The sequence below is a fragment of the Kryptolebias marmoratus genome, linkage group LG2 (assembly GCF_001649575.2).
Source record: "Kryptolebias marmoratus isolate JLee-2015 linkage group LG2, ASM164957v2, whole genome shotgun sequence".
Taxonomy (NCBI): domain Eukaryota; kingdom Metazoa; phylum Chordata; class Actinopteri; order Cyprinodontiformes; family Rivulidae; genus Kryptolebias; species Kryptolebias marmoratus.
Window position 1 is genome coordinate 6,035,749 of NC_051431.1, and position 16,726 is coordinate 6,052,474.

Below are 16,726 nucleotides of genomic sequence, written 5' to 3' on the forward strand. Positions count from 1 at the left end.
ATGTAGCTGTAACAATTACATTTAACTAGCTAAATGTTGTAAAAGGTGACATCAGAAAATCCACACTACATTTTTAAACAGTGTTTGAAGCTAAATGTGACAAAATTTAGGCATGAATTTTGAGCACAAGCTCATTTACAAACGGCGCCCCATAGATTCACACTTCTCATTTGTACTGTGTATTAGGTGGAAACCTGGTTCAATTTGTAGTTTCTGGCATTAGAATGCCACAGCTTCACCTTTCAGATTAATGTCAGTCAAGGCACCAGGGGCTTGAGGATGAACATAACTGCCTTCTTTCACCAGAGGAAATCATTAATTTCCACGTGAAAAGTAAAGAGGCTGTGGGGAATAGATTTCCATACAAATGCTGCCATGTGAAAGGAAATGGGGTACTTTTGGTCTGCCATGTATTTGAGAATTGAAAAATGCTCCATTGCTTTCAGAAAATAAACGTTTCAAATTGAGAATTCAGTTTATTTTACCCTCTATGTGCAAAGTCATTCTTGAGCATTTCCATGTGTAGATTTTCAACTCTAAGTTCTGTTTTTGCTCTGTAAGAAAACAAGCCGGCCTGTGTTTGACAAATATAGAAACTATTAAAAGAAATGCAGAGATCATTTCAAGCATTAACAAACACAATCTCTGTCAGCCAATTCTGTACATTAATAAACAAAAACACAGAATTTGTTCTCCCACTGCTGATTTGCTGTTTTGGAACTCAACCTGGGGAATGTGTTTTCCTCTCCTGGACAATGTCAGTTTAATGAGATGGACAGTGTTGTTATGGTCGATACCGAGAACCATCTGGCTGTCTCAAATTCATGCCTTGAAAGAGGTTTCCGTAGCCCAGCTGTAAAATGCAGCCAGGAAATATCACACCTAATACGTCTGACTCTCTGCCAGCTTTGTCCGTTTTTTTTTACAGCATTATCATTCTCCAGCTCATTTCATCATTAAATTGAGGTTAGAACCACATGATGATTCAGTTTACTTTGAATCTAAACAAATCTGACAGTGACACTTTCTGGTTTATTACATTTAAAATAAAAATCACAGAACTGCTGACAAACTTGGCAATGCAATTGCAGCAGTCTCACACTCAAAAAACCTCAAAATTTACAATTAGCACTCAGTCATAGCATATACCTCGTACTTCACAAGCAGACCACACAGCAGTTAACCTCTTCGTAAAAGTTACAGGGAATTTTTCTTGACCATTATGTCCACTTGTGCAATGCCATCATCCATAACTGAGGTCATGTGAGATTGCAACTTGAGTCTAAAATGGCATTTACCCAAATCCTGCAGCTGCCTCCTAAGGGCCACATCACACCAGGCCAAATATTTCCCCTCAGCAAAACAGAAACAATGATCTGGCACACTGCCTAATTTTAACTGCATCCCTCCAAGTGACCAGCATATGAAAAGACCTTTAAAATAAAAGAATGTGCATTTGGACATTCTTGAGACACCGGCTGGGAGGGGGGCTGACACTTGTGGCCATCAGTCTTATTCACATTGTCTGGAGTCTGAGCAATGCTACCATACAGGCCAGGCCACAGTGCAGGATCAGCTTGAAAGGAGATTTTCATAATGTGTCGTCAGCAGTATTTACAGTATATGACTGTATGTATATGACCAAAAGTAGGGATTCCATAAACATTTAAGCTTTATAACTGACCCAGACATAAAGTTAACACAATTTTCAAATGTATAGGCTTAGAGTGAGTAAAAGGAAATCCCAGCTTGCGAGAGCGTCTAATAAATATCTTCTTTTACCTGCAATTGTCACTATTTGACTGTGTATTTTACATAAAAACCTTCCATCTTAACCTCTGATGAGTGATTTAAAACAATGGACAGAAATGGGCCTCTGCACCCTGAAATTAGTGCACAGTTTGCATCGATTGAAAGCTTTTTTCTGTTCAATTAGTAATTATCAGTACCTTCAAACCATTTTTATAAAGGGGAAAGAGGACTGATGTCTACAAGTCTCTGTCAAACACGCTGTCATTTAAGCGTTTTCTTTTCTAATATATATTTAGTCCATCTTGTGTCACATCCGTTTTCTCCACCAGCTTTTCAGGGTCATTGGCTGCTTTCCCAGAAGCAGAGAGGAAGACAATCACCCCGAACAATTTGTCAATCCACTACAGTCACAAAACAGGAAGATGAGCACAATTTAGACTTTCCACTCTACCTGAAGTAGATGTTTGTGGAAGCTACAATTGACAAATTGTTGAGGGATTAAAGATTAAATCCAGCCTATTCCACTTTGTCTTGGCTGTGTTAATGTTTCAGAAAGTAGCATTAGCATTAACATCACAAATCTTGGGATAAAGCATAAAAAAATATATTTTCTTACCTGTGCCTGCTGCATTGGTCATCTTATTGAACATCTGCAAGGCAGAAACAGTAACAAAATATCAATAGCTGAAGTAGAGAGGCTGATGAGTTCCTGCTTTCTTCAATACTGCAATCACTGCTGTGATGACAAAGTCAATACAGAGTCTCAACGAGGACGATGGTGGAATGATTTAGCACTTAAGTAGCACCTCAGAATGTGAATCATCAGCTGACAGTCTTCAGTGCTGATATCTCCCCCCAAATAACCACCAGGTGTGCAAAGATTGAAGGAAACCAACAATGAATGGACATATTTTCTTGGAATAGTATATTGAAAATGATAGAGGGAAAAAAGGTGGTGATTTGTTACTTATCATTGCAAAACATAAACTGATTAGGGTATTTTTATATATACACAATGCAAACCAAAAGTCCTACATATACTGTACTTGGTTGGTTTTAATTAAATGGCTGAAGAGGCCATAGGACTGAAAAAAAGAAAAAATCTTTTCTTGAACTGGACTCTTTGCTTCCCAGCTCTTGCCCAACTCGCTCGTCTGTTTCCCCTCTGTGGCCCACTGCTCTGATTTATGCGCTTGTTTGTCTGCCCTGTTTCCACATTTCTCTCCTGCATATATGAAATGCAGCAAAAACTCCCAAGATGTCTTTCTGCAACACTGCTGATCCTTCATCATAACTGTCAATTGGCAGTCAGCCCTCATGGTGCTGAGAGGAATTCCTTTCATCATGTTTGTAAAGTTTGTTTTTTTTTCTGTAAGCTGCAGAAAATAGCCTACATTAGTTTAAAACTGCATGAGCTACAAACCCCATAGTGTTGTCATTACAGCAACACCAAAAGAGACCAGACTGGCTGCTTTAAACGAGACAGGTGAGGGTTTTTTGTAGGCTCATTATAGTTTTTTGACACTTTTAGGCCACATAGCAAATGAGGTCAAAATAAGCAGGCCTCTGGCACTCCATTTTTCATTTATTCAGTGGGAGAAGATCTCAAGTGAAGATGGTGTCACAGCCGACACATTTTTGGCAGGTTTCAGACATAAACCACAAGGGGAAGCTCCAGGGGAGGCAAGCTGGCTAAACTGCTCACTTATCTCCAGGCACAAAAACAGAACTTTCTAAGAGAACCAGGTATAAAAAAGGGGGTCATAAACGTATGACTCATCTCCCTATGTGTTTCTTTTTAGCTGTATCTAAACAAAGAAGAGCCAAGTGGATTCTTTGAAAACTAAGAGGTATAGCAATAATGCATCCCTAATTACTGACTGTGAGTGTCTGGCAGAATTTCATCACAGACTTCAACACTTTTGTAACAGAGGTCAACCACTGCTTTCAATGAGACACAAGCACAGTCGGTATTTTCATGTTTCCAAAGATTTCTGTGAGGTTGGTCTCCATGGATTTGTGTCTGTCCCAGACTCAAAAATAATTGCTGGAAATTAGAACTCAAAAACCAGATGCTGCATCCCAGAGGAGATGTACTGATTTGGCATGGCTTTCTTACATCCAAGCAGTCTCCCTCTTTTTTTTTTTTTTTTTTTACAGCCCTCTGAATGTATTCAGTCTTAGCATATTTCGAGATCTGGCCCACATTAAACTGGCATTACTCCAGTTCACGACAACCGCGTTTAGTTGGACAACACATATCAAAGGTTGCAGGTCAGAACATGTGACATCTTCCATGCAGCTGTTCTTTCAGGGCTTTTTGTCTCCCCTCCTTGAATCAACAAGATGTTTATAAGGAGTGACAGCCTGGTGTGGGTGAATGATGGCTGCTGTTGCTGCACAATGACAAGTCAAAGGGGCAGATGCAGGACCGGTCAGTCCAAGTGACACACCATCATGTCCTCTCTGTGCTCATCCCTGTCAACAACAATTAAAGAAAATTTTCAACCCAAATATGTCTTTGCATACTAAAAATAGAAAGAGTTCTTGTGCTGAACAGCAACTATGAGGGAACTCTCTGAATAAAGTCTTAAGACAGACTTCACTATTTCCAATAGGTGTTTTGTTATTATTATTATTATTATTATTACATACAATTTCAATGTATTCACAAATTTTATGTGTCAGTATGAGTGTGTAGTATCAGTGTGCTAAATATTATGATGACTAAATGTGTTGCAAAAGAATAAGGACTTTTATTTTGGCAAAACACAAACAAGTTTACTACTGTATAATGAACTTTAATGTTAGATGTAAGAATGTTAGAACTTTAATGTTGTATATATATATAATATTAACATTATTAGTATAAAACAGAGAATCGTTTAAACTTTTGGTCATTACTTATAAGGCCTGGGAATATGCTGGCGTGAGGAACAAGCAACAAAATAAAAACTAATCCTGTCATGGCATTATCTATGACAAGAGATTCGGTCTAAAGGAGATATGAAATGAGTTCCAGATTTCAGAGGCAGGTCAAAAAGAAAGCTATCATTTATTACCATATGAAACATTTCTCAGTTAGTTCATGTCTGCCAGTTTGAGCAAATTCACCTGGTTTATACTTGGACTCCAGGAGTGTGATTCAGGCTGTATCACATTACCACACCCTGCTTTCAGATGTTCCATATGGGCAACAGAGCTCTTATTGAAGATTCATAATGGCCAAGAATAAAAAACCTACTGACCAAAAAAAGTAAAATAAATACCACTGGCCTGGCATTTTATCTTTTTTTCCAGATCTCTAAATGATCAGTCTCATATGCAATTTTTAATATAACTATAAAACTATATATCTAACACTCCATAACATACCTTCCCTGAACAACATCTGACCTCATTATACTCAAGGTTACTCTGCAGCCAAAATACTTTTCTCTGAAGATTCCCAGCTGCCCCATGGCCAGAATTTAACCGGAGCTCTTTTCATTTTCAAGAGGCTCCACAAAGAGACAGATGCTGAGAGACTCAATTTTCACTCCATTTAAAGTTGTTGTTAAAGCTGAAAAACTTTATATTTGAAAGTCTTTTAGGATTACTTGATTGGGTTGCTGCAGCTTTCATTTTAAACCAGTTTTTGACCATCTCAGTGCTTCAGAGCCATCGAGACAACACAAAGGACGAAGTGAAAAGCTTTGAATTGAACCTGCGCTGCATTCTGCAAATCTCTCAGTTGTCTGTTCCTTTTAGAGACGCTGAATAGGGACATTTCTATACGTTGTTTAGCAGAGGTGAGAGCTGCTTGTCCACAAATGCCTAAGCTGACTTTATTCCTGTCACAAATACCAAATGTTTACAGCTACATAGAGAAAAGTAGGTGTACAGAGGAGAATTTTTAAAGAATCAAATTCCTACTGATCGACTTAGTTATTTTATAAGATTTCCCCTTTTGATTTTACTGTGAACACTAACAGCAAACTTAAAAGATAGATAAGGAATTTTTACACATTTGTAATTTAGGACAATTTTCTCTTCTTTCACAAATCAGTTAAACTCTAGCTGATCCACATAAATCTAAAACTAAATAAAAAGGTTTGTTTGATTTTTAGTTAGAAATTTTCAAATTTATCCAGAAAATTTATCTCATTTAGCTTGAACCAAAGAAAAGATTTCCCAGCTATAGAAACATAAAACTTTGAAATAAAGGAAACCAGTACTTCATTGTCAAACCATCAGGCAAAACACACAAAAAATACTTAATTTATATCTGAACTGAAAAAGAACTGTGTGCATAAGTTTTACTGAAACTTCTGGCAGCATGAAGAATTCTAAAAGAAACTTACTGTCTTCTTGGTTTTGGCTCTTATTCCCGTTGAGGAGCTGCGATGAGCAGAAGATTTATCTTGACTCTGGCATTCCTCTTCATCTGGTCCTTGAAGAACTTTGTCATTCGGGGTTTGGCTCAGTGCGGACTTTGAAACAGCACCCCACTGCAACAACATCACAACAACAATTGAGACTGGAGCTGTCTCTGTGTGGCCGAATAGACAAGGACAGGACGGACTCAACGGTGGCCAGGGGAAAAAGAAAACAACAGGCTGAGGTCAGCGGCTGGGGAAGTGAAGTCTCCACTACCAATTCAGCTTGACAGAGAAGCACAAAGAAGCCTGTATCTGTGGATGTTCCTTTGAGAGGACAGAGATTGTGACCTTGTCAAATATCCCAGTAAAGATGTCTTGGCTTGGCCAGTTGCCTGTCGTTAGTTAAGGCAAGTAATAGTGAATGCCTGGGATGGTTATGCAGATGCCTAGGAGGCATGTAAGCCTCTCTGAACCATTCTTAATAGAGCAAATCATACAAGCTCCCTTCCAATACAACAGCTTCTCTGTACATACATATGAAGCTCAAAAGGCCACTTTTGTTCATGAGCGCTAACTCTGGTGGGATATTCCATGAAACACGCTACTATAAGAAAGAGTCTTTTTGGGAACAGAGTGGCATGGCCCTGGTTGCAACATCGAAAACACAATAGCTGTCTGTTCCTGCTACACTCCTCTGACTGAAGACTTCAATATCACATTTGAGGACTGCAGACTTTCATCATAAAACAGGCTAAGAAGCACAGAGACATTTTAAGATGGACTGACAATTGGAATTTTGTTATAGAATGTATCACCATATCTAAAAAGTTACATAACAGAGAAAAATTCAACCACTTTAGTTCATCATATAGCCTTAAACTGATTCTTACATTCAGATGGTTGTCAGAAACAAACCAGTGCAAGAAATGTTGAACACCTGCTGCTCGTACATCTGAATAATCCCTCTAGATTTTTCTCTCCAAAGAGCAAACTAAATTGATTTAAGGAAGTTTAAAAGGCATGACAAAGTATGCAGCATAGGCTTCACAGGAATGTGTACACCATCAACCGTGACAATGCAGACACCATAAAGCATTGAAAGTAGAGGAGCTGCAGTCCAAATGCTGATTTAACCCGTTGAGATCTGAAATCTCTCCTAAAAATGGACACAAGTACACCCACATGGTACATTAGGTCTAAATGAGTTAAAACACAGTATACATACTACTAATTATGTAAAATATGTACATGAAATCTGGGACTAAATACTTCAAACATAATGACAGTACATATTATACCAGGCTGTATGAACAAACTTACATGTTTTTTGCGAGGGGTGCATGGTGTGTCTGACGGTGAGGAGTTCGCACTCAGAGCTTCTTCTATGTCCTGATTAAGCTGGTCCAGTTTCCTCATTAGTTGTGTCATTGACTCTGACCATGGAGACTTGACCTGTGGAGACTCCTGCGTGTGATCAGAAAAAAACTCAGATAAGACAGGAAAAGTTACTGTTGCCAGTTCAAGACATCACTAATTGTTAGATAATAAACCACTTTTTTATATTATATTTATTCCACTTTCACCAAACAGTTTGAAATGATACTATATTAGAAAAAAAAAGGTTTCATATTTCTTTATATGCCTGTCTGAATCCTATTCTACAGGAACTGATAAAAATTCACTTTGTGTTCTCTCTAAATTATGAGGAATTAACAGACCAGACATGAGGCACCACTCAGCCTGCTGACCACCCAGGATCAGCTGACTGACTGAGCACAAGGTGAAAGTGCCTCTTTCCACTCAATCCCATTGGAATGATCTAAATCGGACCAATCCCCTGCTGACCTGTGAGGTCTGAAGGATCACCCTGGGTCACCAAGAGGAAAAAATAAAGCCCCCCTTCTCGATCATATCTGTCTTTTTAACATAGTGCTGACTAGGGAATGTAAAATGTTTGACACTGGATCAGTATGCTTATACAGCTCAATCCTCTGTCTGATTTACAATTAAAAGGAACTTCCGTTCTCCTCTCTAAAGAGGACAAACTATGCTGCTGTAAGATGTGAGACAAGAGTAATGGAGATGAATCCTTTTCAAAGGTTTATAATCTAAAAGCGTTGTGATGCCACATTGAGTGCATCTGTGAATATTTTAATGCTTCAAAGCAAGAGCAAGAAGCAGAAACACAAAAATGATGCAAGATGTTTGCTGGGGAAAACAAAGTCAACATTCCACACCAAATGACTGAAAACATATAAAAAGAGGAAGCTGAGAATCTTGTGAGCTGGACTGCTAATTAACCCCTTGTGTCAGACAAACAACAATGCAAGAAACAGATGCCCCATTCTGCCTCATGTAAAGGCTAAATCTGGAACACACTCGCACTGTCTCTTTTCAGCCACATCCCCTCAAGGTGTTGTTGGGAATGTGGACACTTCTACTTAGAATGAGACAAATTCCAGGGAAGTCTTGACGCTCAAGTGAGACACTTCCCTTAATTCATCTCTTCGTGCTTTTCCCCTCATTTCGGCCCTGGCTGTTGTGGGAAAACCCAACACCATGGGAACTGAGCTGGTATGAGTCATCCCTTGAGATAAATGAATTGATGGTATCTTCTGGGGTCTGGGGACAGCAAAAAAAGTGAGCTGACTATAACTTTATCAGCACAAATTGGCTACATTGTGTACCCCAACATAGCAGCTTTGACATGGAAATGAGGAGTTAAGAGCGTGAGCTCTGGGCTCAGTGCCTGGTCTGTGCCACCCACAGAGAGAGTGCTAGAGATCACCATGGAGGTATCCAAATGTAGCACCCAGTCATGCGAAAGGGCAAGGGCTACCTGGCTACTTGGAGGAATAAATTACATTTGTAACATCCTGAGATGCAAAGCACCATATGAACATATCTGTAGAGGGAATGCGGCTGAAAAAATGTGTTTATTGACATTTTTAGCCATATGAGAGCTCAGTTAAAAAGGGAGAAATGAGATGACAGACTGGAAACTTTATGCAGATAGTGCCCTCATATGGTTAATGTTGACAACTGCATCTACATCCCGCTCCAGAAGAAATATTTCACTCCCATGTTCAAACTGAATAGAAAGACAGACATTCATGTTCCTGAATTTAAAGCTAAAATCAAACATTAGCTAAGCAATCTGCAATCATATGTTCCTTTATTATTTAAAACATCTTTAAAATTACAGTAAAAACTTTAAGAGACAATAAAGAATTATTATTTTGCTGTTTTGAGTTGCTGAAATATCCTTGGGAAGCATTTATGTCCACAAAAGAAAAAGCTCTAGAAATCTGACTCTTGTTTGACTAAACATTGCTTACAGTGATGCACACCTTAATTTACCAAGGAACAACATGGTTTGTGGTGTGACAGTATGAGAAACATGTACTGTACTGCACTCCTTTCATAAACACACTCCCTGGATTCCCAACATTTTTTCACACTTCTCCAAAACAATCCATTCAGAGCAAAGTGCTGTTCTGCGCATAAAGCCAGGATTACCTCAACATCCAACCACCAGACAAATAAGTTAATATCCACCATTGCACTAACCCCGGCTGTTACGAAAAGCACAGCAGGTATGTGTGGCTGAGTATGTTCCCTCCAGCAGTAGCAAAGCCTTTATATAATGGATTACAGCATGTTTAAGAATGTTCATATAAGCTTTTAAATGGCCAATAAAAAGCAGGGAGGAGGGGTTTCGTAGTCAGGGTAGAGGTTGTGCGAAATGAACGTCAAGACAGATTTTGCAGAAAAGGGAGGACAAGAGGGAGAAGGTTCAGTAATGCAAAGCAAAGTTCAGCACTAATGTGGTCTGCTGGGCTCTGTCAAAACAACCAACAACTAAGGGAGGAGAACTAAAGCAAAAAGCTGTTTGAATTCTTCCTGAATCTGCATGTCACCAGCACAAATGTGCAAAAAATTAATTGTACTGTTATATATTTAAATCTGTTATTTCTTGGTGTATTTACCTAATGCACTTTAAATGAAACAAGGGAAGAGACATGTTTCCATGAGACAGAGATAAGGCACAAAGGATCACTGAACAAGGCACTGAATTTATTGCTCGGGATAACCATATGGTAAAATATAAAATAGGTTTTCTTCTCCTATTGGAGTGGTTGGAGCCACGGTACATCATACAGTCTTGACACAAACAACACAATGCTACCTAAGCTGTATAAAAAAAGTTCACGATTACCTGAATTATCTTTTATTCCTTGTTGATTATAAAAAAACAACAACTTGAGGAACAATGTGAACACAGGTTTACTTTAGTGTAATATAGAGCTCCTGAAGTATCAAGCACATGATGGCATTGATTTTAATACCTTTAATGCACGTATGGTATGTAGTCTGCAAGTCTGAGCAGTAATAAAATGCAAAATAATGCAAGTATTGGATTAGGACTGTGTACATGCCAATCCTTATTTCAAAATGACTTGGATTAATATTGAGAACAAAAAGGATCTTGATAGGGACATCCTTTGGTTGATGTCCTATCTAATCTGTCCAGAAACAAAATAAGCATATTGTTAATGGCAATACCTTAATACCATACCTCCTTGCTGCTTGTATCTGTCTCTGCTTCATAATCAGAGCTGTTCGATGTGTGATAAACGTCTCCTTGCGCTCTGACACAATATTTCCTTTTCTGTTTGTTCTCGTCTGTGCTTTTGAGTCTGGCGCTTATGAAAAGATCTTTACTGTCATGCAGCTCTACAAACACATCATCGTCATCTTCTTTCTCTCCATCCTGGGATGATTCTCCACCATCAGAACAATCATAGGCAAAAACATGGCTGCTGGCGCTGGAGGAACATGTGTTCTCTGAGAAGGTAATGGTGCTCTGTTTTTGCCTCACGACATGAGGTAGAGGCAGGATTCCCTGAACAATGTTAGCAGGGACCACAAGAGTAAAAGTGGAGTCCAGGCTGAAGACGGATCCATTTGAAACGAGTTCCAGCTTTTTGAAATCCATTTTTATACATTCAGAATTAAAGTTTGGTGAATGGGCAGACAGATTCTGAGCTGCCTGGTTTGACTGGATGTCTGCTGCAGAAACAGGAGGTGGACATCTGGAACAACAGTCGTCACTGGAAGCAGTTGATATGGACAGGAAGTTTTCTACAAGCTGAGATGAGCCAAAAGCTGTGTCTCTAAGGACTTGTTTCGGTTCTTGAAAGCAGTCAGTTTCCACAGATTCCACACTGTTATAATTGTCACAAACAAAACTCTTGTTAAGTTTTGGTAAATCCACATCTGGTTCTACCAGTAAGCTTTGGTCTTCAGTAACAGGATCATTCTCACTGTGGTCTGGTGAGTAACTAGCTGAAGTCTCAGCACTTTCTAAAGATGACTCTTGGATTGAAAAGGCCAAATTTTGTGAATTTCTCCAGGACCGATGTTCCTCCACATTCACCACATGTGGAGTTTCCATTGTTATTTTATTCTATAGTTTCTCATAATGCAAAACATAAATCCACAGGTACTTGTGTTTGATATGTAAGAAGGACATCTTTTTTCCAAGATACAGTCAACAAGCTAGATGACCTGAAATGAACAAAAACAGAGGATTAATTGATAATTTCCACTAATCACAGAACAAATTCAACAAAATGTTACATAATTCTTAGAGCTATTCTGTAGTTATTTTCTCCTCGTGATCATCAAACCCACAGTTTTCATGTACAATATAAACATAATGATTACATACCATGAAGTCATGAACATGAAACTAAACTCAACATCTTGCTCAGGTTGAACTTTTCAAGTCTGGATTTGTTTAACACAAGAATGGTGACTTCACTGCACCGAGGAAACTCATTGCTCTTCCCCTGTTGGTGATTTACAACTTTATAGCAGAGGATGACTCTGGTCGATGGTGGTTAACATCCCTCACCCCTTCATCAAGCCATTCTTCAAAACCCACCTTGGACATTTCTGAGCAATCCAAAGCACGCATGGAACATCAAACAACTGCATTATCGTAACTGTACTGAGGTTTATCATCTTATTCAGCCACAAAGGGGTTTTTCAGAGAACATATTTTAGATGTGATAAGAATGCAACTGAAACTAGAACCTTCCAGAATAAACATAACTTGAAGGAGACCTGCTGTCTCCAATCAGCATGTTCCAACCCTCATGTTCTAACAACAAAACACAAGATTGTACTGTCTGACAGAAATATAGAGATGTGTCCTGTGATATAGTGACAGTACGAGATAACAGAATGTTAATTGTGTAATGTTTGCACACATGGGGTTCTGTAGTTTCTGTGAGAAAGCTGCAGTTGGCAGGGTCTTCACCATGGCCTTGAGACACTTGATGGACAAATGCTAACAAACACAGACATATAAATAAAATGAGTGTTTGGCTTTAGAACAGGCAAATAAACCATAAAATATCAATGAATGTGCTTTTTCTAATTTACATACAGAGTGTCCGCATATGTTGCTAGATTATATAAAAGGTAACAATCTGCTGCTGCTGGCGTCTTCAGTAAAGCCTGCCTCTTCATGGTGAATTTGAAGTGTACAGGCGATTAGAGCTCCCCATTTGGAAAAAAAAAGTATGCAAAGAGGGTCTCATTATTCTCAGATGAATGCAGGGCAGATTTAAATGAAAAGAAGTCGTAGAGTGAAAATGAACTGGGTGTGTTGACTGCCAAGGCAAGACCACAACTTATTCATGAAACTTTATTTTTTTTTAAAAGCATCTAGTCCACTTTTCAGTAGAAATCCTGAACATGTCTCCTCATGTAGAAACAACATATAGAGTATAATACTCAAACTCTGCCAGGTGTGATTAGCGAAGAGTGACTTTACGAGTTTCATTAAATTCTTCTTCAGAAGGCATTGTTTAGTTAAAGTCAGAGGAAAATGAAAAAAAAAAAAAAAAAAGAAAACTAGGCTTACCTGAAGAGTGAAAAGCTCTTGTGTGTGTTGCCCAAACAGTGTCACTGAGATTATGGCAAAACAGTGGCAGCAAGGCAGAATCTTGTGAGAAAAAGAGTTGGATACCCCCCCTGAAGAACTACATTTCTGTTCCCATTAGCCTATTCTGCCAAATTTGCCATCACCCCCACCTCTTCATGTGTTTTCTTGATAGCTGTAAAGTTGATCAGCTTGGAGTGACTACACAATTCAGGATATGCGTAAGAACAGGGGGAATGTGTACTTGTTGAGAGATGGAAAGGGGAGGAGAAAGGGGCGGGAGTGGAGAGTGCAGAGAGCAGCAGTGGTTGGTTCTGTAAGAGGAACAAGGTAAAATGAATTTTCAGGCCAAATGAAAAGGCTGAGTGGAAGGGCTGACTTTTCCGGCTGAACTGTGCAGGAGCAGAGTGAACCACAACTGTGACCCACTGCTTCAAAACTACTTTACAACACAGGACTGAGGAATGCTTTTGAATCTGAGGAAAGCTGCAAAGTGATGTGAATGTTTGAAACAAGATGTTATCCCTGTAAAGGACCTAATGTTGAGATTGAAACAAGTAGTGTGTTTCCTTGTTTTTTGGTTGGACCTAGATTAGGTTCAGTGAGAATCAGGGATTTAAGAAAGAGTATTTACTCCAAGGAACTGAAAGGTCAAGGTCACTTTATTTTTATGGAACATTTAAAAAAACTGCAGTTTATCTAAACACTTTACAATTAAGTCAAACAACAAGCTAATAAAACAATATATAATATATAACCAAACAAATGGTACAATAAAAATAATTTTTAAAACTAAAAAATATAATTAAAAATGCAGCAAAAATTTATTAAAATCTTATGGTCTAACATCCAAACAAAAGGAGAATCCCTGAGCATCAATGCTCGTAGACTGGACATTTGTTTATGCTGCCTTTAGAAGAAATCTGAATTTAGATTGTCCTTGATTCTTTGGGAGTCTTGTTCACCAGTGATGGTAGTGTAGAGCTGGAGAGGGATTGATGTATCAGGGCCTCAGCCACAGTAATGAAGGCATTAGTTTGGTCTGTTGTGGTGAAGAAGGAGTTGACCTTAAAAGTAAAGCTCTCAGTTTACTGTTTCATCTCCATTTCAACCACCACCTATGGTCATGAAGTATAAAGTATGGATCATGACCAAAAGAACAAGATCCTGGATACAAGCTGCTGAAATGGGCTTCCTTCGTAGGGTGGCTGGGTTTAGCTTTAGAGATAAGGTGAGGAGCTTTGTCATCTGGAGGGAGCTTGGAGTAGTTCTGCTACTCCTCCATGTCAAAAGGAGTCAGTCAAGGTGGACCAAGCATCTGATTAGGAGGCCTCTTGGATGCCTCCTTTTGGAAGTTTTCCAGGTAAGTCCAACTTGGAGGAGACCTTGGGGTAGACCCAGAACTTGTTAGAGGGATTATGTAACCTCTCTGGCCTGGGAACACCTTGGGATCCCCTAGGAGGAGCTGGCATGTGTTGCTGGGGAGAGGAAAGCCTTGGTTTCCCTTCTAAACATATTACCTGCGTGTCTCAACCACTGATAAGTGGCAGAAAATGGATGAAAGATTGGATAGAATGAACTTCGTGGTGGGGTGGTCTGTCATTTTTTTCACCCAGGATGAACACTAACACTTTTCTCCCAAATCAACATTTTACATTGATCTGTAGCCAGCAGAAGAAAATAAAATCACTCTATGGCTGCCATTCTTTCAAAACTAAGTTTCAAAACATTGATGTTTGTGATGTACTGTAGTAAGCACAATTTTAAATAAAGTATGCAGNGGGGGGCACACCAGTAGAAAAAACAACAACAAAAAAAACACCAGTGAGAAAAAGTGTAACAGAGAAAAGTCTATATGGAGGTGGAGAGTCCAAGGCCAGTGGGAGTGAGAACAGCTCCGCTCAGTCACAGCTGGACGTTTTCACAGACTCACCCAGAAAATACAGCAAAAAAAACTCCCACTTTGCTTTAAAGGGATATAAGTTAAAATGAGCAACAGCAAAAAGGGATGAAAAACAACAATAAAAGCAGAATATGCCCACTGCACATTTTAAAAAGTTACTTCACACTGACTGACCAACTGTCTGTGCTTTGTACTGAAGCAGGAGGTATGCCAGTTTGATTCTCCTTTGATTTATATTATTATCACTACATTGTTGTTTACCAGAGCTCATTAACTAATTTAAATCAAAATCATGATATTATTATGACCATTAAGAGTCTGTTAAGGGTCATTCTGGTGCTTGTAGGCTGTCATTGGTGCTTTGTTACACTGCTGGAGCAGAAGGCGCTCCAAATTACACGTGTCAGCTTATAATGTGTGTGCCACGCAAAACTGTGGGGACATGTTTTATGTAGTAGGTGTTGTGAGAATAGTAATATGTAAATGTAGTAAAGTGTAGTAACAAAGTAAAGAGTAAAAAAACAATGTATAAACCTAAAAAGGGATGCAACCAAAGAGAAACTTAATGTACCACCCAAAAAATTAAAAAAAATAATTCGATTTTTAGATGTTTTGTTTTGTCATCCACAAGGGGGTGCTGTAGCACCCTCAGCACCCCCAGTTCCCATGGCCCTTCTGCCATGACAATGTTGCAGATTTTTTTTAAGTAGGTATATTTACCTTTCTTTATCTTTTGCAAATCACTGCTTTGATAAATACGGCAAAACTACAGCAAGGGGGGACCTAGGCAGATCACCAAAATCCAACTCCCAGAGATGGATAACCAAGACCCAGGAGCAGTAGGTGGTCGAGCTCAGTTCCATCCTCTTCACAAACAGGCTAATGTGTGAGGAAGAGGACATAACAGCCAGCTTTTGGCTGATTTACAGAGTGATCAGAATGATGCTTTCTAAGTCTGCTAACACTTCACTTCAGCTGGAAGTATATGAGATTGACAAGCATTCACAACTAAAGGATTGCGACACTGAAGATTACACAATACCTCTGCGAGTTAACTATTAATCTCCAGTCAAGCTGGATAAATACACTCTTATTACAACATTTTATCCATGTAAAACGTTTGTTTCTATATGGATTTTCTTCTGGTCTGCTCTTGTTTCACAAATGTGCGGATTTGACACTGGTAACTTAAATTAATGAACTAGACACACCTCAGTGTAGAAAATCAATCTTGATCACATTTGCTTACATTTACCAAACACCCATGTAACAAATACACAGCATATCACTGTTTAAACGTTGAAAGGATTGATCTTTTACTCTTAAACTGAATTGTGCTAAAATCAGTGTAGATTAGAAAAATTAACTGTTCTGTTTTGACCCTGGCAAATCTTGGATTTACATTATTTTAAAATCACAAAGCAATTAGACATTATAAAATCTAAATTATTATCCGTTTTACCAGTCAAATTTTAGGTCCAATGTTTAAGGGCTACATGCACAAACAATAATAAATATGTTTGCAATGCCCACACTCATTGCTACTCATTGCACAAGATTTTTGTTTAAAATGTTAGCATTCATTTTTTGGCATCAACCCTGTTTGTCTGTTAGCTACATATCTAATGAGCCATTGTAGAGGTATTAATGAAACTTTCACAAAGTAACCACTGGATGTGCATCTACAACTGAATAATATTTGGAGTGAATCTAATAAAAGATGGCCACCAAAGCTAATCAAATTTAGTCAACACA

General features: G+C 38.7%; 1 protein-coding gene across 2 annotated transcripts in view; it reads right to left on the reverse strand.

The window, feature by feature from the left end:
- stard13b (StAR-related lipid transfer (START) domain containing 13b) overlaps nucleotides 1-13,270 on the reverse strand; it is a 58,199-nt gene extending 44,929 nt beyond the window's left edge. Inside the window, exons 1-5 of one of the 2 annotated variants that reach the window (XM_017416321.3) lie at nucleotides 13,051-13,270; nucleotides 10,693-11,684; nucleotides 7,434-7,577; nucleotides 6,096-6,242; nucleotides 2,369-2,402 (exon numbers count right to left, since the gene is read on the reverse strand). In XM_017416321.3, coding sequence (XP_017271810.1) covers nucleotides 2,369-2,402; nucleotides 6,096-6,242; nucleotides 7,434-7,577; nucleotides 10,693-11,571 — 1,204 coding nt within the window. In that variant the 5' untranslated portion in view covers nucleotides 11,572-11,684; nucleotides 13,051-13,270. Of the gene's footprint in view, nucleotides 1-2,368; nucleotides 2,403-6,095; nucleotides 6,243-7,433; nucleotides 7,578-10,679; nucleotides 11,685-13,050 lie in introns of those variants that run through there. The other variant, XM_017416322.3, reaches the window with a different exon arrangement.
- Nucleotides 13,271-16,726: the final 3,456 nt, after the last annotated feature.